The sequence below is a fragment of the Ursus maritimus genome, unplaced genomic scaffold (assembly GCF_017311325.1).
Source record: "Ursus maritimus isolate PB19 unplaced genomic scaffold, ASM1731132v1 scaffold_15, whole genome shotgun sequence".
NCBI lineage: Eukaryota > Metazoa > Chordata > Mammalia > Carnivora > Ursidae > Ursus > Ursus maritimus.
In genome coordinates, this window is record NW_024423897.1 from 17,300,267 (window position 1) to 17,318,544 (window position 18,278).

The following is an 18,278-nucleotide window of genomic DNA, read 5'->3' on the forward strand; positions in this document are numbered from 1 at the left end:
AACAAGAGCGGAGAGAAGTGAGCAGGCAGGGGCGAGCAGCCAGTCAGTGGCCAGGCGCTCCTGGCTCTAAACCGTCTCCTCGTCATTGGTACACTGTGCTGGGAGATGCACCCCGTCCCCAACATTTTGATTATTCAATGTAAATGCCTAACTGCCTCCAAACATTCCTGAGGTTGAGAATATTTTCTCAGTCTCATTTCCATCTTCCTACCCATTTCTCAAGACAGAAACTCTAGTGGAAGAGCCTAAAGATGGTTTTGAGGTCAGATCCACGTACTTCTTCCCCCCTCCCCAAACAAAAGGTCTCACATATTTATTACTGAACCAGTCCTACTGGGGTAGAAGCAAGGTAACAGAAATATCACTTCCCCCATAAAATAAGTCCGTTGTTCAGGTAGTCGTGATGTTTACAGAGTGATAGGATAGGAGCAGTGACTTTCATGCAGCATAAATATGTATGCCATCTCACATGTGATCCCTTGTAGACCCAGCCTGGGTCTTCTCCAATGCCTTCTCTTGGAGTTGTGTCTGATTGTATTACCAGTTTTCATCCAAATCCACTGGGAAAGGGGAAAGCTTTTGTTTCTTGGTCAGGAATTACTTGATCCTGAAAGTCTTGTGAGGAGACATGGTGAGGAACAGTCAACCGCACACTCCACAATAGAGGAGAAAAGGACAGAGAGACCCATGTATTTCTTTGCTCAAGTCTGGGGAGGTGGGATGCTCTGGTCTCTTTTTCTCGGGGCGGTCACACCATGTAACAAGATTTCCTGCCTTCCTTATTGCCATGGTCAGAAATATTAGTTCTAAACTCACTTGTTCCTCTCCACTTCCCTCTTCATGGTTTCTGGCAGATGAATCCAAATTTTGTGTTGGACTCAGGTTTCAAGAACAACTTGAGTAGGAAAAGTAGAATCTCCGAAAGGGAACGTCAGAGTTACGGTGAATAAGGCAGGCGAAGCTTAGGTGTACTGGAAGCCATGTTTCATGAAAGCAGTAAATTATTCCTTTATTTTCCTTAATCCGCTGACGCTGTGGGAAAGTAAGGAGTGGTGACTGGCCCCCTCCCAGCTGACTGGCCTCAGGTCCATCACTAAGTGCACTCATGCCTCAGCCTGCCTTGTGACAGCAATGTCTTAACCGGGCTCTGGATGGAAGGAGTGACTACGCTCAGCACCATGTCCGGTGCATGGTGGGCACACGAAACTGCTGGCTGAGCCTGAGGGCACGGCATACTTAGAAGTGCACACACTGCAAATCATGTCTTTGGACATGTATGTGCAAGCATGATAGGCTTCAGTTTCTTTGTAAATTGACCATGTTAACCCTGTCGAAAATAGCTTCCCCTGATTTTGTCTTCACATTACACACTAAACACCACTGAACAATTTAAAAGCATTTCTTGTGTAACAACAGAAGCATGTGAAGCAGGATTAGAAACCAGTAAAAAAAAAAAAAAAAAAAAAAAAAGCTCTTGAATGCTATGATGTCTGTGCTTTGCTTCTAAATAATACGGGGATGGGAAAGTGAAGTAGGGATTGGCTAGGAGTTGATAATTGCTGAAGCTGAGTGATAGGTACACAGGGGCTCATTATACCATTCTCTCTTCCGTATCTATTTAAATTTTTCTCCAGTAAAAGGCAAAAAAAAAAAAATAAGCTCACGGATAGTAGTCAGATCTTCAAATATTTCGAAATCGAGTATTGCTTCCGCCCCCTGTATCACGGCGCTCAAACAGCAGTGGCAAGTACTTGTGCCACATGTCCCCACTCCCTCACCATAGGTGGAGGTTCCCGGTCAATCATGACACTCCCCACTGCCAGGCTCCGGGCAGCTATGTCAATGAGGGAAAGTTGACAGAATAAAAGAAAACTCTTTACTACCAATGTCTCACTAACAGGGAAGGTCATTCTGTGTACTTAACTGAATTTTTTTTTTCTTTTTTGAGGACCCTGTTGAGTCTTGGCATGATTAGTGCTTAAAATGGCAGATACAGATATTTCAGGAAATCGGGCTAAATAGAATTTTTTTTTTTGTTTTTATGTTGAACATCTAATTTGATTTCTATACAGCAACACATCTAGTTAGCTAGTCACAAGTTGAGATTCCAGCATATTGATGTGAACTCTCTGCATCAAAATTTCCTTTTCATCATTATATACTAACCGTCTCCCGTTATATTCTAACGCAGCTCATGTAATTTTGATGTGCGTTTTTATCTGACTTGCATTATCTATTTGGCTGATGAAAAGCAGAGGAAACTCGGGGCTTATTTTATCCCTTATTCTTGTCCAGCCAGTCTAGCACTCACACGCTCGGACACGGGCCGCTTCCGCTCCTGAGATCCACAGTCTGGAGGCTGGGACACTGCAGCCCACCGGCTACATCCCGCCCGACACCTGTGTTGTATGGCACACAAGCGAAGAATGGGTTTTACATTTTTAAGTGGTTCAAATGAAATCGAAAGGAGAGTACTATTTCACGTTGTAAAAATCATGAAATTCAGGTACAGCTGTCCAAAAATAAAGTTTTCCTGGAACATGGGCACACTCATTTGTTTATTTACTATGGCTGTTTTCAAGCTACAGTGGGAGGGTTGAGTAACTATGACCCAGCCCGCGTGGCCCAGTGAGCCTAAAATATTTACTATCTGACCCTTTACAGAAAAAGGTTCCCGATCCTTACTTTGGTTCAAGTCTGTATAACAGGACTTCGTGCAATGATGGAAATGGTCTATACCCGTGTGGTCTAGCACGGTAGCCACGTGTAGCTACCGAGCATTTGAAATGTGTCTCGTGTGCCTGAGGAGCTGAATTTTTAATTATATTTAATTGTACTTAAATAGCCACATGGACCTAGTGGACAGTACAGTTCTTGTCTGTCCATAATGGCAACTTGGGTCCCATTTTGACCTACAAAGATTATAGGACTCTGCCTTCTCCTTAACCTTCTGACTTTATCATTCGTCCCATTTTTCCCCCCATACAGCCGACCTTCAAGTGACCAAATGCAGTGTACCATTCTAGATATTCATTTTCCTTGGCAATTCTTCCACTTGAAACCAATTCTTTTCTGCTTCCTGTGCTTCTGAACTTTCTTCCTATCACTTCATTGTGGGCTCTTCTTAAAAAGTAGGCATTTTCTAATGACTTGCCATGTCTTCTATTTATAATCGTTTTCCTGACAAGAACTTCCGCTCTTGAGGCACCGACTGTCACGACGAAGCAGATGGCTTCATATCTGAGTGGTGTTCCCACAAGGCTGCCTGCTGTATGCCTCTATTTAAACAACTCACCAGCGTACAAGCTCCAGCCCATTTCTGGCCATCCCTCTCCCTGAGCACACCCTCTTTTCTTAACTTTCCAGCAAAACTTCCAGTCACAAGACTCATGCTTAGAGTCACCTTTAGTTTTCCCCCCTGCATCCCCATCTGTCTTCAAGGAGTTGCCGTACTCTTTATAGAGTTTCTCCCATCCATTCTTCCTCTCTATTCCCACTGTTGTTTGGGCATGACCCATTTTGTTTGATCACAACTTTTAAATAATAAAATAAAATAAAACAGTGTGTTAAGAGCAAGGGCTCCAGGCAGGATACCTGGGTTCGAACTTCAGCTCTATTCTTTACTAGCTTTGTGACTTTAGGTAAGCTACCTCACCTTCTGTGCCTCGGATCCCTTTTCTGTAGAATAGGACTAATATGGTAGTTACTTCCCAAGAGTGCACAATATGAGAACTAAATGGCTATATATTTGTAAAACAATCTATCTAGCTAATAGGCTCCACACCCAGTGCATAGCCCAATGCAGGGCTTGAACTCACGACCCTGAGACCAAGACCTGAGCTGAGATCAAGAGTTGAATGTTAACTGACGGAGCTAGGCACCCCTACAAAATTCCCTATTTTTTAAATGTAGAAATTATGTTCTAGGAATGGTAACTTCTGTTTGATATAATTAAAGAGGGGATGATCTTTTGGTAATCTTTGGCCAAGATATCACAGATGACTACAAGCAACGAGCCAAACTCCACATCCAGTTTGCTTCTCCAAGCTGCCATAAATGACAGCAAGCGTTTGGTGCCTCTTCCAGGCAGTTCAGGTTATTTGGAAAAACAGACTTTCACTGATGACTATTTCTGTGCTTCAAGACACAGAATTGATTTGAATTATCCCTTGAGTTTTGAATCATCTTCCCACCCTCTTTACTGCTTGCTGCTTCTCTACTCAGAACGTCTCCTACACATCAAGTTTGAGTATGCTTTCCAGAAACAGCTTTGATGACATCATCTGGCTGCCAATAGAGAGGAGGAAACCCCACATTCTCAGTCTGGATGGTCAGATTGTCCATGTGTCTACTTCATTCACTGTTTCAGTATTGCTCTTCTCGTATGATACGGGGATGCTGCTTCCTACTTCCCTTTCCTTGGAGAGCCAAATCCCACCCTGTTCCATGACCAACTCCAATGCCACCTTTGCCGCAACTCTGTCCCCAAATTTTCTTGCCTCGTCTGAGCTTTCTGAACAACTTGTCTGTCCCTCCTATTCCTTTCTGGTATGGCGACTGCTCTTTCTAAGCAATTTCTTTCCTTGGTACAGAGGCCAGGATTTCAAGTTTTGCAAATTCCGTAGTGATTTGAATTTAGAAGGCGATCCATAAATGTGTGCCACTTCGTCCCAAAGAAGACTGAGGAGAGCCCAACACTCAACAAAGATTTAAATACCAAATATCTACATGTGCCAGAACTCTGCTAACAATAGCAAACATTTCAAAATAATTATCAACACAATTCAAGTCCGAACTTGTTGCAGCCAGGCAGTGAGTGTATGAGTGAGTGTGAATGACGACATGCTGGGGGAATTGGGAAGGGCTGGGAGGAGATATCAGCAGGACTGTTCATGTTTTCTATAGTGGCTGAATCTCTCTCTTCTGGTCACTAATGTGCTGAAATGCGTATCTGGGAAATAGTCTTGTAATGATGAAGGTTATCCCCTTTTCTCCCTCTATTAGGCAGCAAAACGGTGATCGGCTTGGGTGGGGCAGGACCTACCATCACTGGCACTAAGGTAAGTTAGTTTTTTTGGCATGTTTCCCTTGCGCTGGAACCAGCCTTGAGTTCATATCAGCACAACCTGTCAGCAAATAGCGATTTATGACACACACTGATGCGGAGGGAAAGGAGAGTCAGTGAATGGAAGTGTTATATATTCTCCTGGCTGGGGCTGCCTGTTTTACCAGACACATTATCTCTTGTCTTCTTCCATGTGCAGTTTTGATAACAGTGACATTTTGGGTCCATTCAAAGTTGAGAGAAGAGAGTCTCAGATAGCTATTTGGTTCAGTGACATGATGCCAGCACAAGTTGAATTTTCTACCTCCAATAAACAGCTCACCACCCCCTTCCTCTTTGTTCTGTTTCATGAGCCTTGCTAAACAGTTTTTAAAGAGGAAAAGAAAATAACATGGAATGAAAAGACGGGAAGCAAGGGAAGCTTTTTCCACCTGAATGTATGTCTTTTTAATTCTACTGATTTCCAGATTTCCTCAGTCCAGAGCTAAGGCCATTTTGCAGTCCTCGAGAACCACCCCCACTGGCCCCACACCCCCGGGCTTGCTCAAATGCCAACTCCTCTTGCCAGGCAGGGTGTGGGCAGGCCGTGTCAAGATGCTACGGCCACGTAAAGTGCTATCACCATGCAGGTTAGTTTCCTGAAATTGTCTCTGGGTTCCTCAGCCTCTGGTCAGCCCTGCCTTTGCTGTGAATCTGCCTTCTCCCTTTGTCACGGTGATGTGTTTCTCTAAATCCATTCTTCCTCTGTGTGCCAGCCCCTAGGACACTGAGGCATTGTCTGGTGAGGTCTGAGCCCATCTGGAGCTGCGGATTGTTGGGGCAGGTGCCTCTGATGGACGGGCACTGCAAAGAGCTGCTTGGAGCCTCGGATAGCTTTAAAAATGGGACTGCCCCCGGAAGGAATCAGACACGTTAATAAATCACAGCCACAGTTGTTGAATCCTGACAGGGGTTCACAATGAGAAGAGGAAATGGTCAGTTTTAAGGACTGGCCCTGGGAAGTCCTCTGGATCAAATTCCCTAAAGCACAGCTGAGCAGAGATTCATCCAGGCCCATTGACTCAGAGGAGTTAAGTCAATTGGTTCATTTCGAAGCACTGCGCTTATATCGCTCAGTGAATCTAAAGCAAATTTGTCCCCTGGACACTTTTAAACCTGTTAGCAACTGGGTGAGCTTTGTGTCAAGAATGGTGGCTGTTCTGTGGCCACTGGTATATAGGAGGGCAGCCTGCCTAGAGAGAGTATCAGGGTTCTCCTGACAAATGAGGCAGCGTCTGTGCTAAATACACCAACGAGCCTGGCTTCTGTCAGGGCTGGCCGGCAAACAAGGACAAAGGTAGGAGAAAATGGCCTTTACAGGTACCATAATCCTGATTTTCTCTGGGTATGTGCCTTCTGGAGCTGCTGAGAGAAGAGTGGATCACAGAAGGAATAGTCTAGCCTAGTGGTCTTTGGACTCAGACAAGCCTGAGTTCAAATGGCCGCTGAGCCATATACTTACAGCATGACCCTAATAAGTTCCTTCGGGTCTCAGTTTCCTTGTCAATGAAATGGGGATAAAAATGGTACCTCTTAGAATTGCTTTAAAGACTCAGTGTTTGTACAGTGCTTAGTAGCTACTATTCTTAGTAATTCATGGAAGAGTAATCTTCTTTCTAAAGTGTTTCTTCACCCACATAGAAGAAGGAGCTTGGAAGTCAAGCCTCATGGCACAGAAGAGCGCAGCTTGACATCACTTCAGTGAACGTTTAAGTAGCTAATGTGGAAACTGGTTACTGCCAAGACACTGAAGTCAATGACAATATCCCTGTTGTCTTCCCAAATGTACCATAAACTTCTTGACAAGGCACGCACGCACGGAGAAAACGGGAGGGTTCCAAGGCAGCACACAAGCGAGCTGGCAGTTGGGGGGACACGGAAGTACCGAAACTCCTCGGAGCCACCCCCAACCAAGCAGAGACATTCATAGGGAGCTGTCAGCCTCTTCCCCTCCAGCCACGCCAGAGCGCGCTCGGTCACCTGGTTGGGAAACCACAAAAGCACCTCATGTGATAACATGCCCAACTCTGCTTCCCTGCAAGAAAGTAGCAGAAGGAACAGAGAGGATTCGGAGACAGAACACCAGTGACTTCTAGCTCAGACCCCCGTCCCTCGATGTTTTCTGCACTGCCTTCCATCTCTCCATCTTCAGCGCCGTTCACAGGCGGAAGTCTGCCTTGTCTCGCTAACAGCTGCCCTTGACCGAGCAGCCTGTTGCGGCTTCCGCAGCCCCTGTCCCCGCCCCGGCGTGGTAGCCGTCGTCTCCGCTCCAGCACCCACTTCCTTCAACCCATGCCCTTTGCTTTAATGGCTTTTTCAAATTCCACGTGCAGGGTTTGACCATGTCTACTCTTTTGAGAAACATTTTTTTTTTCTTTTTGGCTTCTGTAACTGAACTCCTCTGTCAGCTCCTTTTAAGTGTCTGTGTTTCCCACCCTTTGTTCTTCTCTGGCGATGCCATCCAGGGCCACCCCGCCTTCTCACTCCTGCCCTTTGCTTCTATGGCTTACTGGGTATTTTCATTCATCGGACTCTCTGTTCCTTCAAAGAAAACTAAAAACTGAAGTTATTCCACTTTAAGCCCTACCATCCCCACCCTTCTTATTTCTCTTAGAACATTCTGAACATTCTTTTAGGCTTTACACCTTAGAATGATGTTATTCATTCAATAAATATGATTAATACATCCCAGAGGCTGGTTAGTGTGAACGAGGCCTGGACTGTCCCTGTCTCTCCCCAGCCTAGTAGGCGGAAAGGAATATTTCAGCATGAACACACGATGCAGAAGAATAGTTGCTATGATCGGATTCAAGACTGGAACCAGTCTGAGGGTTCAGAGAAGGCATATAGGAGGAAATGAAGTCTAAACTCAGACTCACAGAACATACAAAGGGGGAATACAGAAGCATTCCAGGCAGGGGACTATTCAAAGACTGAGTGGGAAGAAAAGGAATTTGAGAATCTGCAAAGAATTCAACCATTTCTGGAGTCCATAGTGCAGGAGAGCAAAATGGGTCAGGGCATGAAAAACTATTTAGTCTCCATCAAAAGTATCCACCATGACCATGACCACATGGACCTGGAAGCCTACTATGTGATGCTTTCTCTCTTGTCATAGCATGCTTACGTCATTATCTTACCTCTCCCTTTCTTGTGCTCACCCTCAATGGCCTTAACTCTAGTGTAGACCATACAGTGCTCTAACTAGTGTTTTTACTAGTACTCTAATGTAGACCGTAAATTACTCTAACTAGTACATAGTTTGGCAACTCATAATGTCTTACCTGGGAATTCACTCATCCTCCCCACTCATCCATCCATCTGCCCAGTGTTTATTAATTACCTACTATGTGCCGTGCCCGGCCCTGTGCTTAGTAGCACAGGGGAGTAACAAAATGGAGTTTGTCCCTGGGTTATGAACTGAGAGTTTTGGCAGGAGACAATCAACTGGTAAACTAGTGAGTTATAATTTGCTGCACTGTTTAGAATATTCTGTGATTTTACATGTCTCTCTATGCTGGCACTATGGTTTGTCTATCAGACCTCACAGAGGCTTTACGACATGAATCTATTATGATTCTTCTTTTACAGGTAAGGCAGCCAAGCGGTTAGGTGATTTGTTGAAGATCGCATGACGAGTGCGACTGCATGACGGAGCCAGAGTCTTACCTCGGGTCCGTATGGGCCCAAAGCTGAGAGTACTGTGCAGGTGTTTTGGTGATTCGCAAGTGCCGGCTTTGTTGTTCTTGTTAATTAAATTCTCGGGGAGTTGGGTTTTTTGGTTGAGTAAAGACATCTGGACCTTTGTCAGGCATGATGAAGTGTGTGAGGGTTCTATAATCTAGCAAAATATAATTATGTCCCTAGGATTACCCAGCTCCTTTCTTAGGGTTAACAATACCACCTGGCTCTGATTAATTCTCATTTGTTTATCTTGCGTTCAATAAGTATCTAGTGAATAACGACTATGTGTTAGGCACTGTGTTAGACACTGTTGGTAGAAAAGAAAGTTGCCCTGCCTTCATGGTGCTTTTGGCTCACCAGGGATAAAAAGATGAGTAAAACATGCCTAAAAAGTGACTGTGCAAGAGGAAACAGAAGTAAAGGCTATGGAGGAGAAATGTGGGGGCTGTAAAAAGCTTAGGGCACAGGGTGGGGTATAAGGAGGTGATGCAGAAGCTCAGTATGGAATTACGTTAGGCAAGAAACCAAACGGGAATCTATGAGGTCTTCAATGGGAAGATCTGTGTCTGTTTCACGAGCTTACATAGCCTATCAAGTCAATAAAACCTTACGGAATGAAGATATTCAGATATTTCCCTACTGTCCCATGTGGTTCCCTCACTAGATGTAAACATCTCTATATACTGAGAAGTGCTTCTGAGACTTGTGCTTGACTGTCATTCACTCAGATGCCCGCACTCCCTGCTTTCAGAGAAACAAGAGTGGAATCGTGTCTTTTCCTTCTATGTTTTATCGCGGGCTTTGGCACCTACGCTCCTGCACTGAAATGTGTCCGTTGTTTTAATACCTTTTGACTTCTTGGGGATTCCGTGTGCTGCGAAGAGGACGCACAGGGAAGGGAAGGACTTTAAACACCTGTTAATCCACCATGTGCGTGTGTACGTTCTCCGCCAATGCTCCTGAGACCCTCGGTGCTGATCCTGCGCCCTAAATCACTAAGCGCTGACGAGTGTAACACTAAGCTTCCCCCAGTTCTTGACCCCTAATTCCTCAAAGCCACAGAGATCCCAGCCCCTGCTGGTCAAATGATGTCCTCCGTGTCTCTTCACAGTTGGACATGCTGGTTTCCTCCTCCATTTCCAGTTAGTTTTCTGCCTAGTACTTGAACAGTCCACGCCCATGTCTTGGTTACTGGGTTGGAATGCTAAGGCAGCTCTGCTCAGCCTGAAGATACTGCTGTTGTTGGGAGAAGTGGAAAAGATTTTTGCATTTATGCCGTTTCATTTTGGAGAACAGGGTGAAGCAAAAGTCAACAATTTCTTGTTGGTCTTTGACTATCGCAGCATAAATGTTTTCTACAGAATTCTTTTTTTTTTTCCCCAAAGACTTTCATTTATTCGACAGAGATAGAGACAGCCAGCGAGAGAGGGAACACAAGCAGGGGGAGTGGGAGAGGAAGAAGCAGGCTCATAGCAGAAGAGCCTGATGTGGGACTCGATCCCACGACGCCGGGATCACGCCCCGAGCCGAAGGCAGACGCTTAACCGCTGTGCCACCCAGGTGCCCCTCTACAGAATTCTTTCTTGCTATTGGCCCATCCTGGAAGCTATTTGACATGTACACTTGTACAGATGCCTTCCACAATTTTAATTTTGAAATTTTCAGGTGCCAGTCACATCCCATGAGAAAATGTAACATTGTATTTCTCAATAAGAAGGGATCTACAAACTTACAACTTGGGTGTTTCATGTCCTCGTAACCGGAGGGGCTGCATCTGTTTCTGACATTTCCCAATTATCTTTTCTGTTTTTAAAAGTACATATCCTCGAATAAATCGGCCACGTGTGTGTCATATTTGATCCTCAGTAAGTAAAGTCCTGGGAGATGTACCAGAGAGAAAACGCACCTAGCTTCTCACTCCTTTTATATATACTTTAAGTAGGTTTTCATTAAATCCAGTGGCAGGGAACATGTTATTTTAGCGACAGTGAACGCCTTCATTACGCAAGCCCTCAATTAAATAAAAGCCTGCAGAGATTATATTTTCACCCCCGTGACAGCATTTGGTTTGGCTACTTCATTTGAGGCAATCCATTTTCAGGTGGACAGCTTAGAACTAGAATATTTTTCATCAGTAATCCCAAATTGAGAAATAAATCAAGAACATGGATAACCGTCAAACATTAAAAACATCACTGTGGTGATTAATACAGTAGTGCTTCTTTTATTTTATGATTATGTTTGCTCTCCCCCATCACCTATAGGTGAAAATCCAAATTTATTACCATGGCATTCAAGTCTTTCCATCATCCATTCCTAATGTACCCACCTCCAGCAGCGCCTCCCATGGCTCCCTGTCCTGAATGCTCTGTGGACATTATCAGCACGCTTCTCCCATACCATGCAAATGCTTTCATGTCTCCATGCTGAACCAAGTGCTGCCACATCTCCCTGCCGGATGGCTCTCACCTCCTTCCAGTGAATTCTTACTCATCTCTGAGACTCAGGACATAGGTCTGTCCATCTGTGCTGCTTTGGTACATTTACATAGGCCTGTTATAAAACTGGCTTTCACATTTTGTGGGTGATGTATTCATTGAGTTGGGGACTCTGATTCATTCATCTATGCACTCTGAACATCTAAGCATTCGTAATATATGCTTACTCGGCCGGGCAAATGAAGTACAGGACTCTAAAACACTAAAAGCCTTCTGAAACCCAAAGAGGGCCTTTCAACCTGGGTTTTCTTACTTAGTGGTTATAGCGCACCCGCTTTGCAAATGGGAAAACACAAAGCCAGAGACGGTAAGTTCCTGGTCATAAGTGGCAGGTTTAGGACTGAGTCTAATGTCAAGATTCTAATAGTTACGATACCAGGCTGGCATGTGAGCAGAATATGAAGTATGGATTAAAAGTTTTAAGAGGTGGTCTAGTCCCCAAAAGTATCCAGGCCTGGGAATCAGGATACTTCCTTTCCAGTACTGAGCACTCCGCTTCGCTGTGGGGCTGGAGGCAGGTCGCTCTCTCTTTCTGGGTCTAGACTTCCCCGTTCGTAACATGACAGGACTGGACCCGGGAAGCGCCATGGGCCTTCTGCATCTTCGACTCTTATGAATTCTCCTCCCTGAACGGTTCCTCCCTACTTAGAGCCTGCAGAATGCTTACTAAGTAGAAACCAGCTGTGTACTGAACAACTCCTAATTCCTGATTAATACATGTGGCAAGATTAAAAACAAAAAATCTTAGTGCTTGCTCCAGAATTTATCTTAGGGAAGGAATTTTCTTTGTTTGGGAAGATATTTTGATATGAAGCTTGAGGGAAAGACAAGATCCCAAGGGCATGGGTCTCTAGGAACTTGAATTACCAAGAGTATCATTCAACTAACTGATAGGCATCAGACAGAATCCAGATAGCTGGGGTGGGGAGTAGAAAGTAGAGCAGAAAGAAGGAAAGACAGAGAGGGAGACAGCAGGTAGAAGGAAGACAGCGAGACGAGGAGATGTGATCTGGGGACTTTAGGGAACAAGAATATTTACGTACTATTGAATTTTAGTGTGTTTTGCTTTTTAAAAACTTTAGTAAAATCTGTATATACCAGAGCCATGTGTGAGTAGTATTTCAGGTGGAAATTAAATGAAAAATGCAGAGATACAAATTTAAATCAATGTGTTATGACACAGAAAACTTGAGTAAAATGGGGAGATGCCCTTTCAGAGTATGTGGTGTGCAGGTTGTGCACTGCTCAAGGGTGACACATGTGTATACATGTGTGGAGGGCCAATTCAAATCCCAGGCATCATGGGTTTATGCACTTGTAATTTTCCAGTACACGGCAATGGTGTTTAGTTCTAAAAAAAAAAAAAAATCACCATATTATGACAATTTTCTGACATATGGATGTGTCGTCGTGAGGAAGGGGCACCTTTTTCTAACCTGTACAAAAGTCTCGTATGGTGTATTGGCAGCACTCAGTCTTAAACCAAATACATTCACGACGAGAAGTTCAAAATCAGAGGTGACTGGAGGTCATAAGGAAACTTGGCAGAGGACCTTCAAAAGGGCATTACGTTTTCTCAAACTGTCAAAAAGTTTTGCAACAATCATTTGTAAGCAGATATTACAGGGCAGATATTAGCAGCCTTCCAAGTAGCATACTGATAAAGCTCCAGTAGGTACATCAACTGAAATCCATATAAATGCTTTCTCCACTGCTCTCTATTATATACACATACTTGCTTCAACTTTTACACGGATAAGAGCTAGAAGAAAACCTGGTGTGTCCAACGTGGCACCGGCATTCCACAGAAGTATCCAGGGGTGGGATCAAGGCTGTAACGAGGAAATTGTGGGTTGCCCAGGTGTGGAAGAGACTTCTGCGTCTTTCTCCCACCCCCAATTAAAAGGTGAATAGGGCATAAACTGCTGGCTCTGCACATTTTTTGCATTTGGAGGACAGAGAAAGAACTCCCAATGGCTTGCATACATTTCCCTTCTACTGCTGGGTTTACAAGCAATCATATCACCCCACATAAACTATAATTTCCTCTTTGTTATCTTTGCTTCCTTCAGACTGATTCACTGAATGAATTCCCTGAAGAAATAATAATGACCCATTACCTTTGATGTAACGGCTGCCTGCACTGTCGAGATGGGAGTGTGCCAGGACTGGAGATGAATGCAGTATTAAGGAAGGCGATGTGAATTCCACTTCTAGATGATGTGAGCACCCTGCAGTTTGCTGTTTACTTTTTCATACACTTATCTAAAACCTCTGGCTATTTTTTTTCTTTTGGCACAGTAGTATGTAGAAACTGAATTATTGTAAGATCAACTGTAAGCTATTATCGAACAGGTCCTGTAAGAACTTACTCGATTCCAGTAATTGTTATCATCATTAGTTTCTTCATTCTCTCACTCACCCATCCTTCCATCTCTCCACCTACTCACGTATCTAGCAAACATTTACTGAGTATCCACACAGCGCGAGGCACTGTTTCAGAGTTCACCGTACTCAGAGTATGTACAGCGATGAGGACACGCCAGACAGGACCTGTCCCCTCGGAACTCAGGGCTCAACCGTGGCTACACTCTAGCATCACCAGGCATGCCCCAGACAATACCAACACTTCCGCGGCACCTCTAGAGAATGGGATTTCATTGCTCTGGGATGCTGAAGAAGAGTCGGGATTCTTTCCACCTTCTCAGGTGGCTTTAATATGAAGCGAAGGCTGAGAATCACTGGCTTAGAGTTTACAACCCGGTAAGGCAGACAAAGAAAAAATAAATAATAACAAAACAATAATAATAATTACATGAAACAAAAGGCCATGAAGAGTGGTGATTCCTGCTTTCTGGTGAGCTCTAACAAATCTCCATTCCGAGATAAGGCTCAAGGGTTAGTTGGCTGTGACCGAAAAGTAAATTTCGTTGATCTGTATCTTCCTGCGTTTTTTCCCATAGTGGGGTTGTGTTTGTAATAGACATCTCCCTTGTGGCAGATTATCACTGAGGCAACGGCCAGAAAGATGAACCGCTGGCTTTTGTTACTGTGTCAAGTTACTTTTCCTGATCAGAAAATCTGAAAGCCTTCCTAAATAAATGCACTTGAAGGTACATAAGAACTGAAATATGGACATCGAAATTCCTTTTGTCCCCTAGCTGAGAGCACATTCTTTTTAATTATTTTTTTATTTGAGAGAGAGAGAGGGAGGGAGGGAGAGTAGGGACAGAGGCAGAAGGAGAGAATCTTCAAGCAGAGTCCCTGTTGAGTGGGGAGCCTGACGTAGGGCTTGATCCCACAACCCATGAGATCATGATGTGAGCCTAAACCAGGAGCTGCACACTTAACTGACTGAGCCACCCAGGCACCTCGAGAGAGCAGATTCCTTTTGCATGGTCGTATGGTTTAGCAGGAAGAGTATAAAGTCAGGCAAAGCGAGATGGTTTTTCTTGGCTCCCTGAACACTTTGTACAAGACCCTGAACTTCCGTGAGTTTCTGGTCCCTTATCCAGAAAATGGGGATGATTACGGAGCTTCCTCCCAGAGGTGCTTCTTTTTATGTGAAGATTAAATGAGAGGAGACACACAATGGAGCTAGGCTGGTTCTAGGCATAGGAATGTGTTCCATAAATGCTGATCCCTTTGTCTGGGTATTCAAGGCCTCCCCTTCCAGACAACAAGCTCCATGAGGGCAAAGGCCATACCTGTCTTGGTCATCATCATATCTCTGGCATCTATGTCCTATGCACAGCAGGCATTTGAGTATTTGTAGAAGGAATAATTTCACGTGGGTTACATTTATAGAGCCTAGCAGGTCCAGCTAGAACCTTAGCCAGTGACGTGTTCAGATTCTGGCAGCAAATGTCATCTCAAAAACTCCTGAATGGGTTCAACTTATGAAATGGCACTCAGCCTGCTTCCCACTGTCCTACTTTGTAGGCGGTATCCCCAGATCTTAGCAAGTTTTTTCTGCTGGAATATGGGAGTGTTGGTGAACCAAAGGATCAGCATTGCTCGAGGCTAATACCTTTTAGCTCCTTCTTAATGCTACTCCAGAGAACACATGGAAACAGCATTTCAACCTGTGTACTATTCATCTGCTAGACTTCCTTAGTAGTGTCTGGTTGGGTGATGCCAGCCCTTTGAAAATTACTGCCGAGGTTTGCTTTTCACAGCCACAGCAGTGTCTAACTAACTATCATTACCCAAGAGAATTAATTCCACTAGAAAAACCACAGCACCCACTCCATCTTGCAGGTTCATCTGGCCCGGCGATGGGTTGCCAGTAAGAGGCATGTGTTCAACGAGAGTAAACTATGGTGATGAGATAAAAATCCATGTAAGCCAACGTGACAAACAGGGACCCATTCTGGCCTTCAAGGGGAAGGAAACACTAGACCTCAGAAGGATGCAATTTAATGGAAGAGCAAACCTTTATGAATGTATGTAAAGATAAAGAGGTGAGCTCTAGGATGGTACAGAAGGGTCAATGTGAAAAATTAGGAAAGAAACCTCATTAGGATTTCATGTGTCATTTCATTCCCCTGCTGGGGTTAGTAGAAAGCCATTGATTCCTGGTGGCATTCGACAACCAAGATGAAAGGTACCCAGATGAGGCTTCTTGTTTCTGGGATTTTCTGTCTGGATGTGTCTGTCCTCCAGGAAAGCTGGTCGAAGCCTATGTCTCCTTTCCAGAGATGGCTGAAGAAGCTAGGAGGGGGGGTATTTTGGTCAGTATGGTGTGCGAGTTAGTGGATTTTTTTTTTTTTTTTTTGAGAGAGAGAGAGCACGCGTGCGCTTGTGGCAGGGGGAGAGGGCAACGGTGGGGGGGGGGGGCTCGATCTCATGACCCTGAGATCACGACCTGAGCTGAAACCAAGAGTCAACAAAGAGTCAGAAGCTTAACTGACCGAGCTACCCAGGAGCCCCAGGAGTTAGTAGACTTTTAAACATTTTGGTATTTAAGCGCTATTGTTTTTCTCCTTTTTAAACAATGTTTCCATCCCTGTTCCTCACCATATTGCAACTAAATTCAGAAAAAGTTCAAAAGCTATTTGGGCTCTGAGTGCTTAAAACACTTATTTTTTCACCCATAACCACAACGCTTACCACTTCATCGTGTCTGTGTAGTGCCAAGTCTCAGTTTTCCTTTCCTTAGGACAAGGTGTGCCTCTCTCATGGCTTCATATTAATGGCAAGTAACGATTTTGCTCTAAGAAAACTTCAAAAGCTGGGTTAAGGTTCACTGTTAATATTGGTCAATTTGATTGTCTCACACCTTAATTGTTTGATTATAGAGACTTGTACAAAATAGGCTATTAACCCACGGCTGACCATTCTCTATGGGAGGCAAAGGATAGAGCAAAATTATCCCCTCAATGGGACAGATCTCTTGGCCATAATCAAGAACGGGTAATAATCTGTTGCTTCAACACCAAAGTCCCTGAAACCAACGTCTGAGCCCTGCATTCCAGTTAATGGTAGAAGTTGTTCGTGGGTGTCATGCCATTTGGCTCCCACAAGTCCTTCTCAGTTTGGTGCTGTCCTTCTCCCCCGTTCACAAATGAGGGAACTGAACAAGAGGTTTTGAAACCTTGTCCAGAAGCACAGCCTAGCAGGGGACAAAGCCGGGATCTAGGGTCCAGCGGTCACGCTCTCGAGTTCCGCCCACCCTCACACTAACACCTCAAAATCTCAGTGAGCTCTGAGAAGGGAGAGGGTCTTTCCATCACACAAGAGAGGTGGTGTTTGTTAACCCCTCAGTCTCCTCATCTGTACAAGGGGAGGCGGTCAAGCCCTCTTGTTCAACATTAGGAAGTTTCGAAGGAATATTTGTGAAAATGCTCTGAAATTTACAAAGCACTGAAGAATCTGAAGAATTTGAATTGTTCTCCAAACACCCGAAGTACAAGGAAAGACAAAAAGGAATCAATCCATGTTGGCCACAGACCGTCCTTCGAGGTTATAGTCAAGGTCAGATCACTGAGTACAGCTTTTAAAAGAATTTAAATGTAATAAAAGGTCCCTGGTAAAATCAGATCCATGAGCACTACTCTGAACCCGAGTCTTAGAATCTCGACGTAACAGCAGATCTGAAAGGGCATCTAGTTAAAATATTCCCTCCTTCTGACGCATGACACACCTCTACAATAGTCTTGGTATGACAGTCCCCCTCACCTTGAGTTTCTCAGTGGTGAGAAGCTCGTGACTACCAAGGGAGATAATTTACCACTTCGGAGAATTAGAAACTGCTTTCTTCTTTTGCACGATCTCACTTTGGGCTCTACTGCCCTCACTCCTTAGGCATTCTAGATCATCAGAATAAGTAGCAAAACTCTCTTTTTGTAAGAATATCACACCTTGCCCAGAGAGAGGAAGACCTATTCACTTAATTTAGCCACTGCATGACTCAAGGTCTAGTGTTATTATGGACAGGAGGCAAAACCTTCCATACATCGTTCTCTAAGAACTGACTCCGAGCTTCGGAATGAGCCACTGGAGGACTGAATGCATTGCAATAGCTCCTCAAGTGCCGCGACGGGGGTGTGTCCGACCCGTTATGGTTGGGTCTAACAAACGGTCCGCAACGCAAAGCCCAGTCATTCGCGGGGGTGGGTAATCAGGGAGGCCTGATGCCTCCTGCCCTCCATCTTAATCCCACTCGTCAAGCACATTTTCTATAGACATTTGCTCTCAAAGGCTGAAGGGTGTTTTCCTCATTTCCCAAAGAGCTTTCCATGAGGACCACAGGGAGAACCATACACTAATAGACAGATGCATCATGTTAAGAAGGGTGTCAACACTTTCCTTTAATCAGCACACAGTCAATATTCTCTATCATGAATAACTAATAAGTTTCTGAACTCCTTTCCTCAGATGTCATTGCAAAAATCTATCTGAGGAATGTCATCTGCACTTAATGAAGGGACAAGCATTATAATTAAGGTTTAAGCTATTTCTTCAGCATGAAGCTGCCACGAAGTGTGAAA

General features: G+C 44.4%; 1 protein-coding gene and 1 long non-coding RNA gene across 4 annotated transcripts in view; one reads left to right on the forward strand and one right to left on the reverse strand.

Moving 5' to 3' along the window:
- The window catches only part of SGCD (sarcoglycan delta), a 547,542-nt gene that overhangs the window by 61,609 nt on the left and 467,655 nt on the right, over window positions 1–18,278 (reverse strand). The window contains exon 7 of one of the 3 annotated variants that reach the window (XM_008692458.2): window positions 15,771–15,999. The exons of the other annotated variants lie outside the window; for them this stretch is intronic. Within the exon in view, the coding sequence (XP_008690680.1) occupies window positions 15,843–15,999 (157 nt within the window). The 3' untranslated portion in view covers window positions 15,771–15,842. Of the gene's footprint in view, window positions 1–15,770; window positions 16,000–18,278 lie in introns of those variants that run through there. 3 annotated transcript variants of the gene reach the window in all.
- LOC103664550 overlaps window positions 1–18,278 on the forward strand; it is a 55,797-nt gene that overhangs the window by 37,162 nt on the left and 357 nt on the right. The window contains exons 4-6 of the long non-coding RNA XR_005834842.1: window positions 5,005–5,060; window positions 5,533–5,694; window positions 13,359–13,508. This is a non-coding gene — a long non-coding RNA (uncharacterized LOC103664550). The remainder of the gene's footprint in view (window positions 1–5,004; window positions 5,061–5,532; window positions 5,695–13,358; window positions 13,509–18,278) is intronic.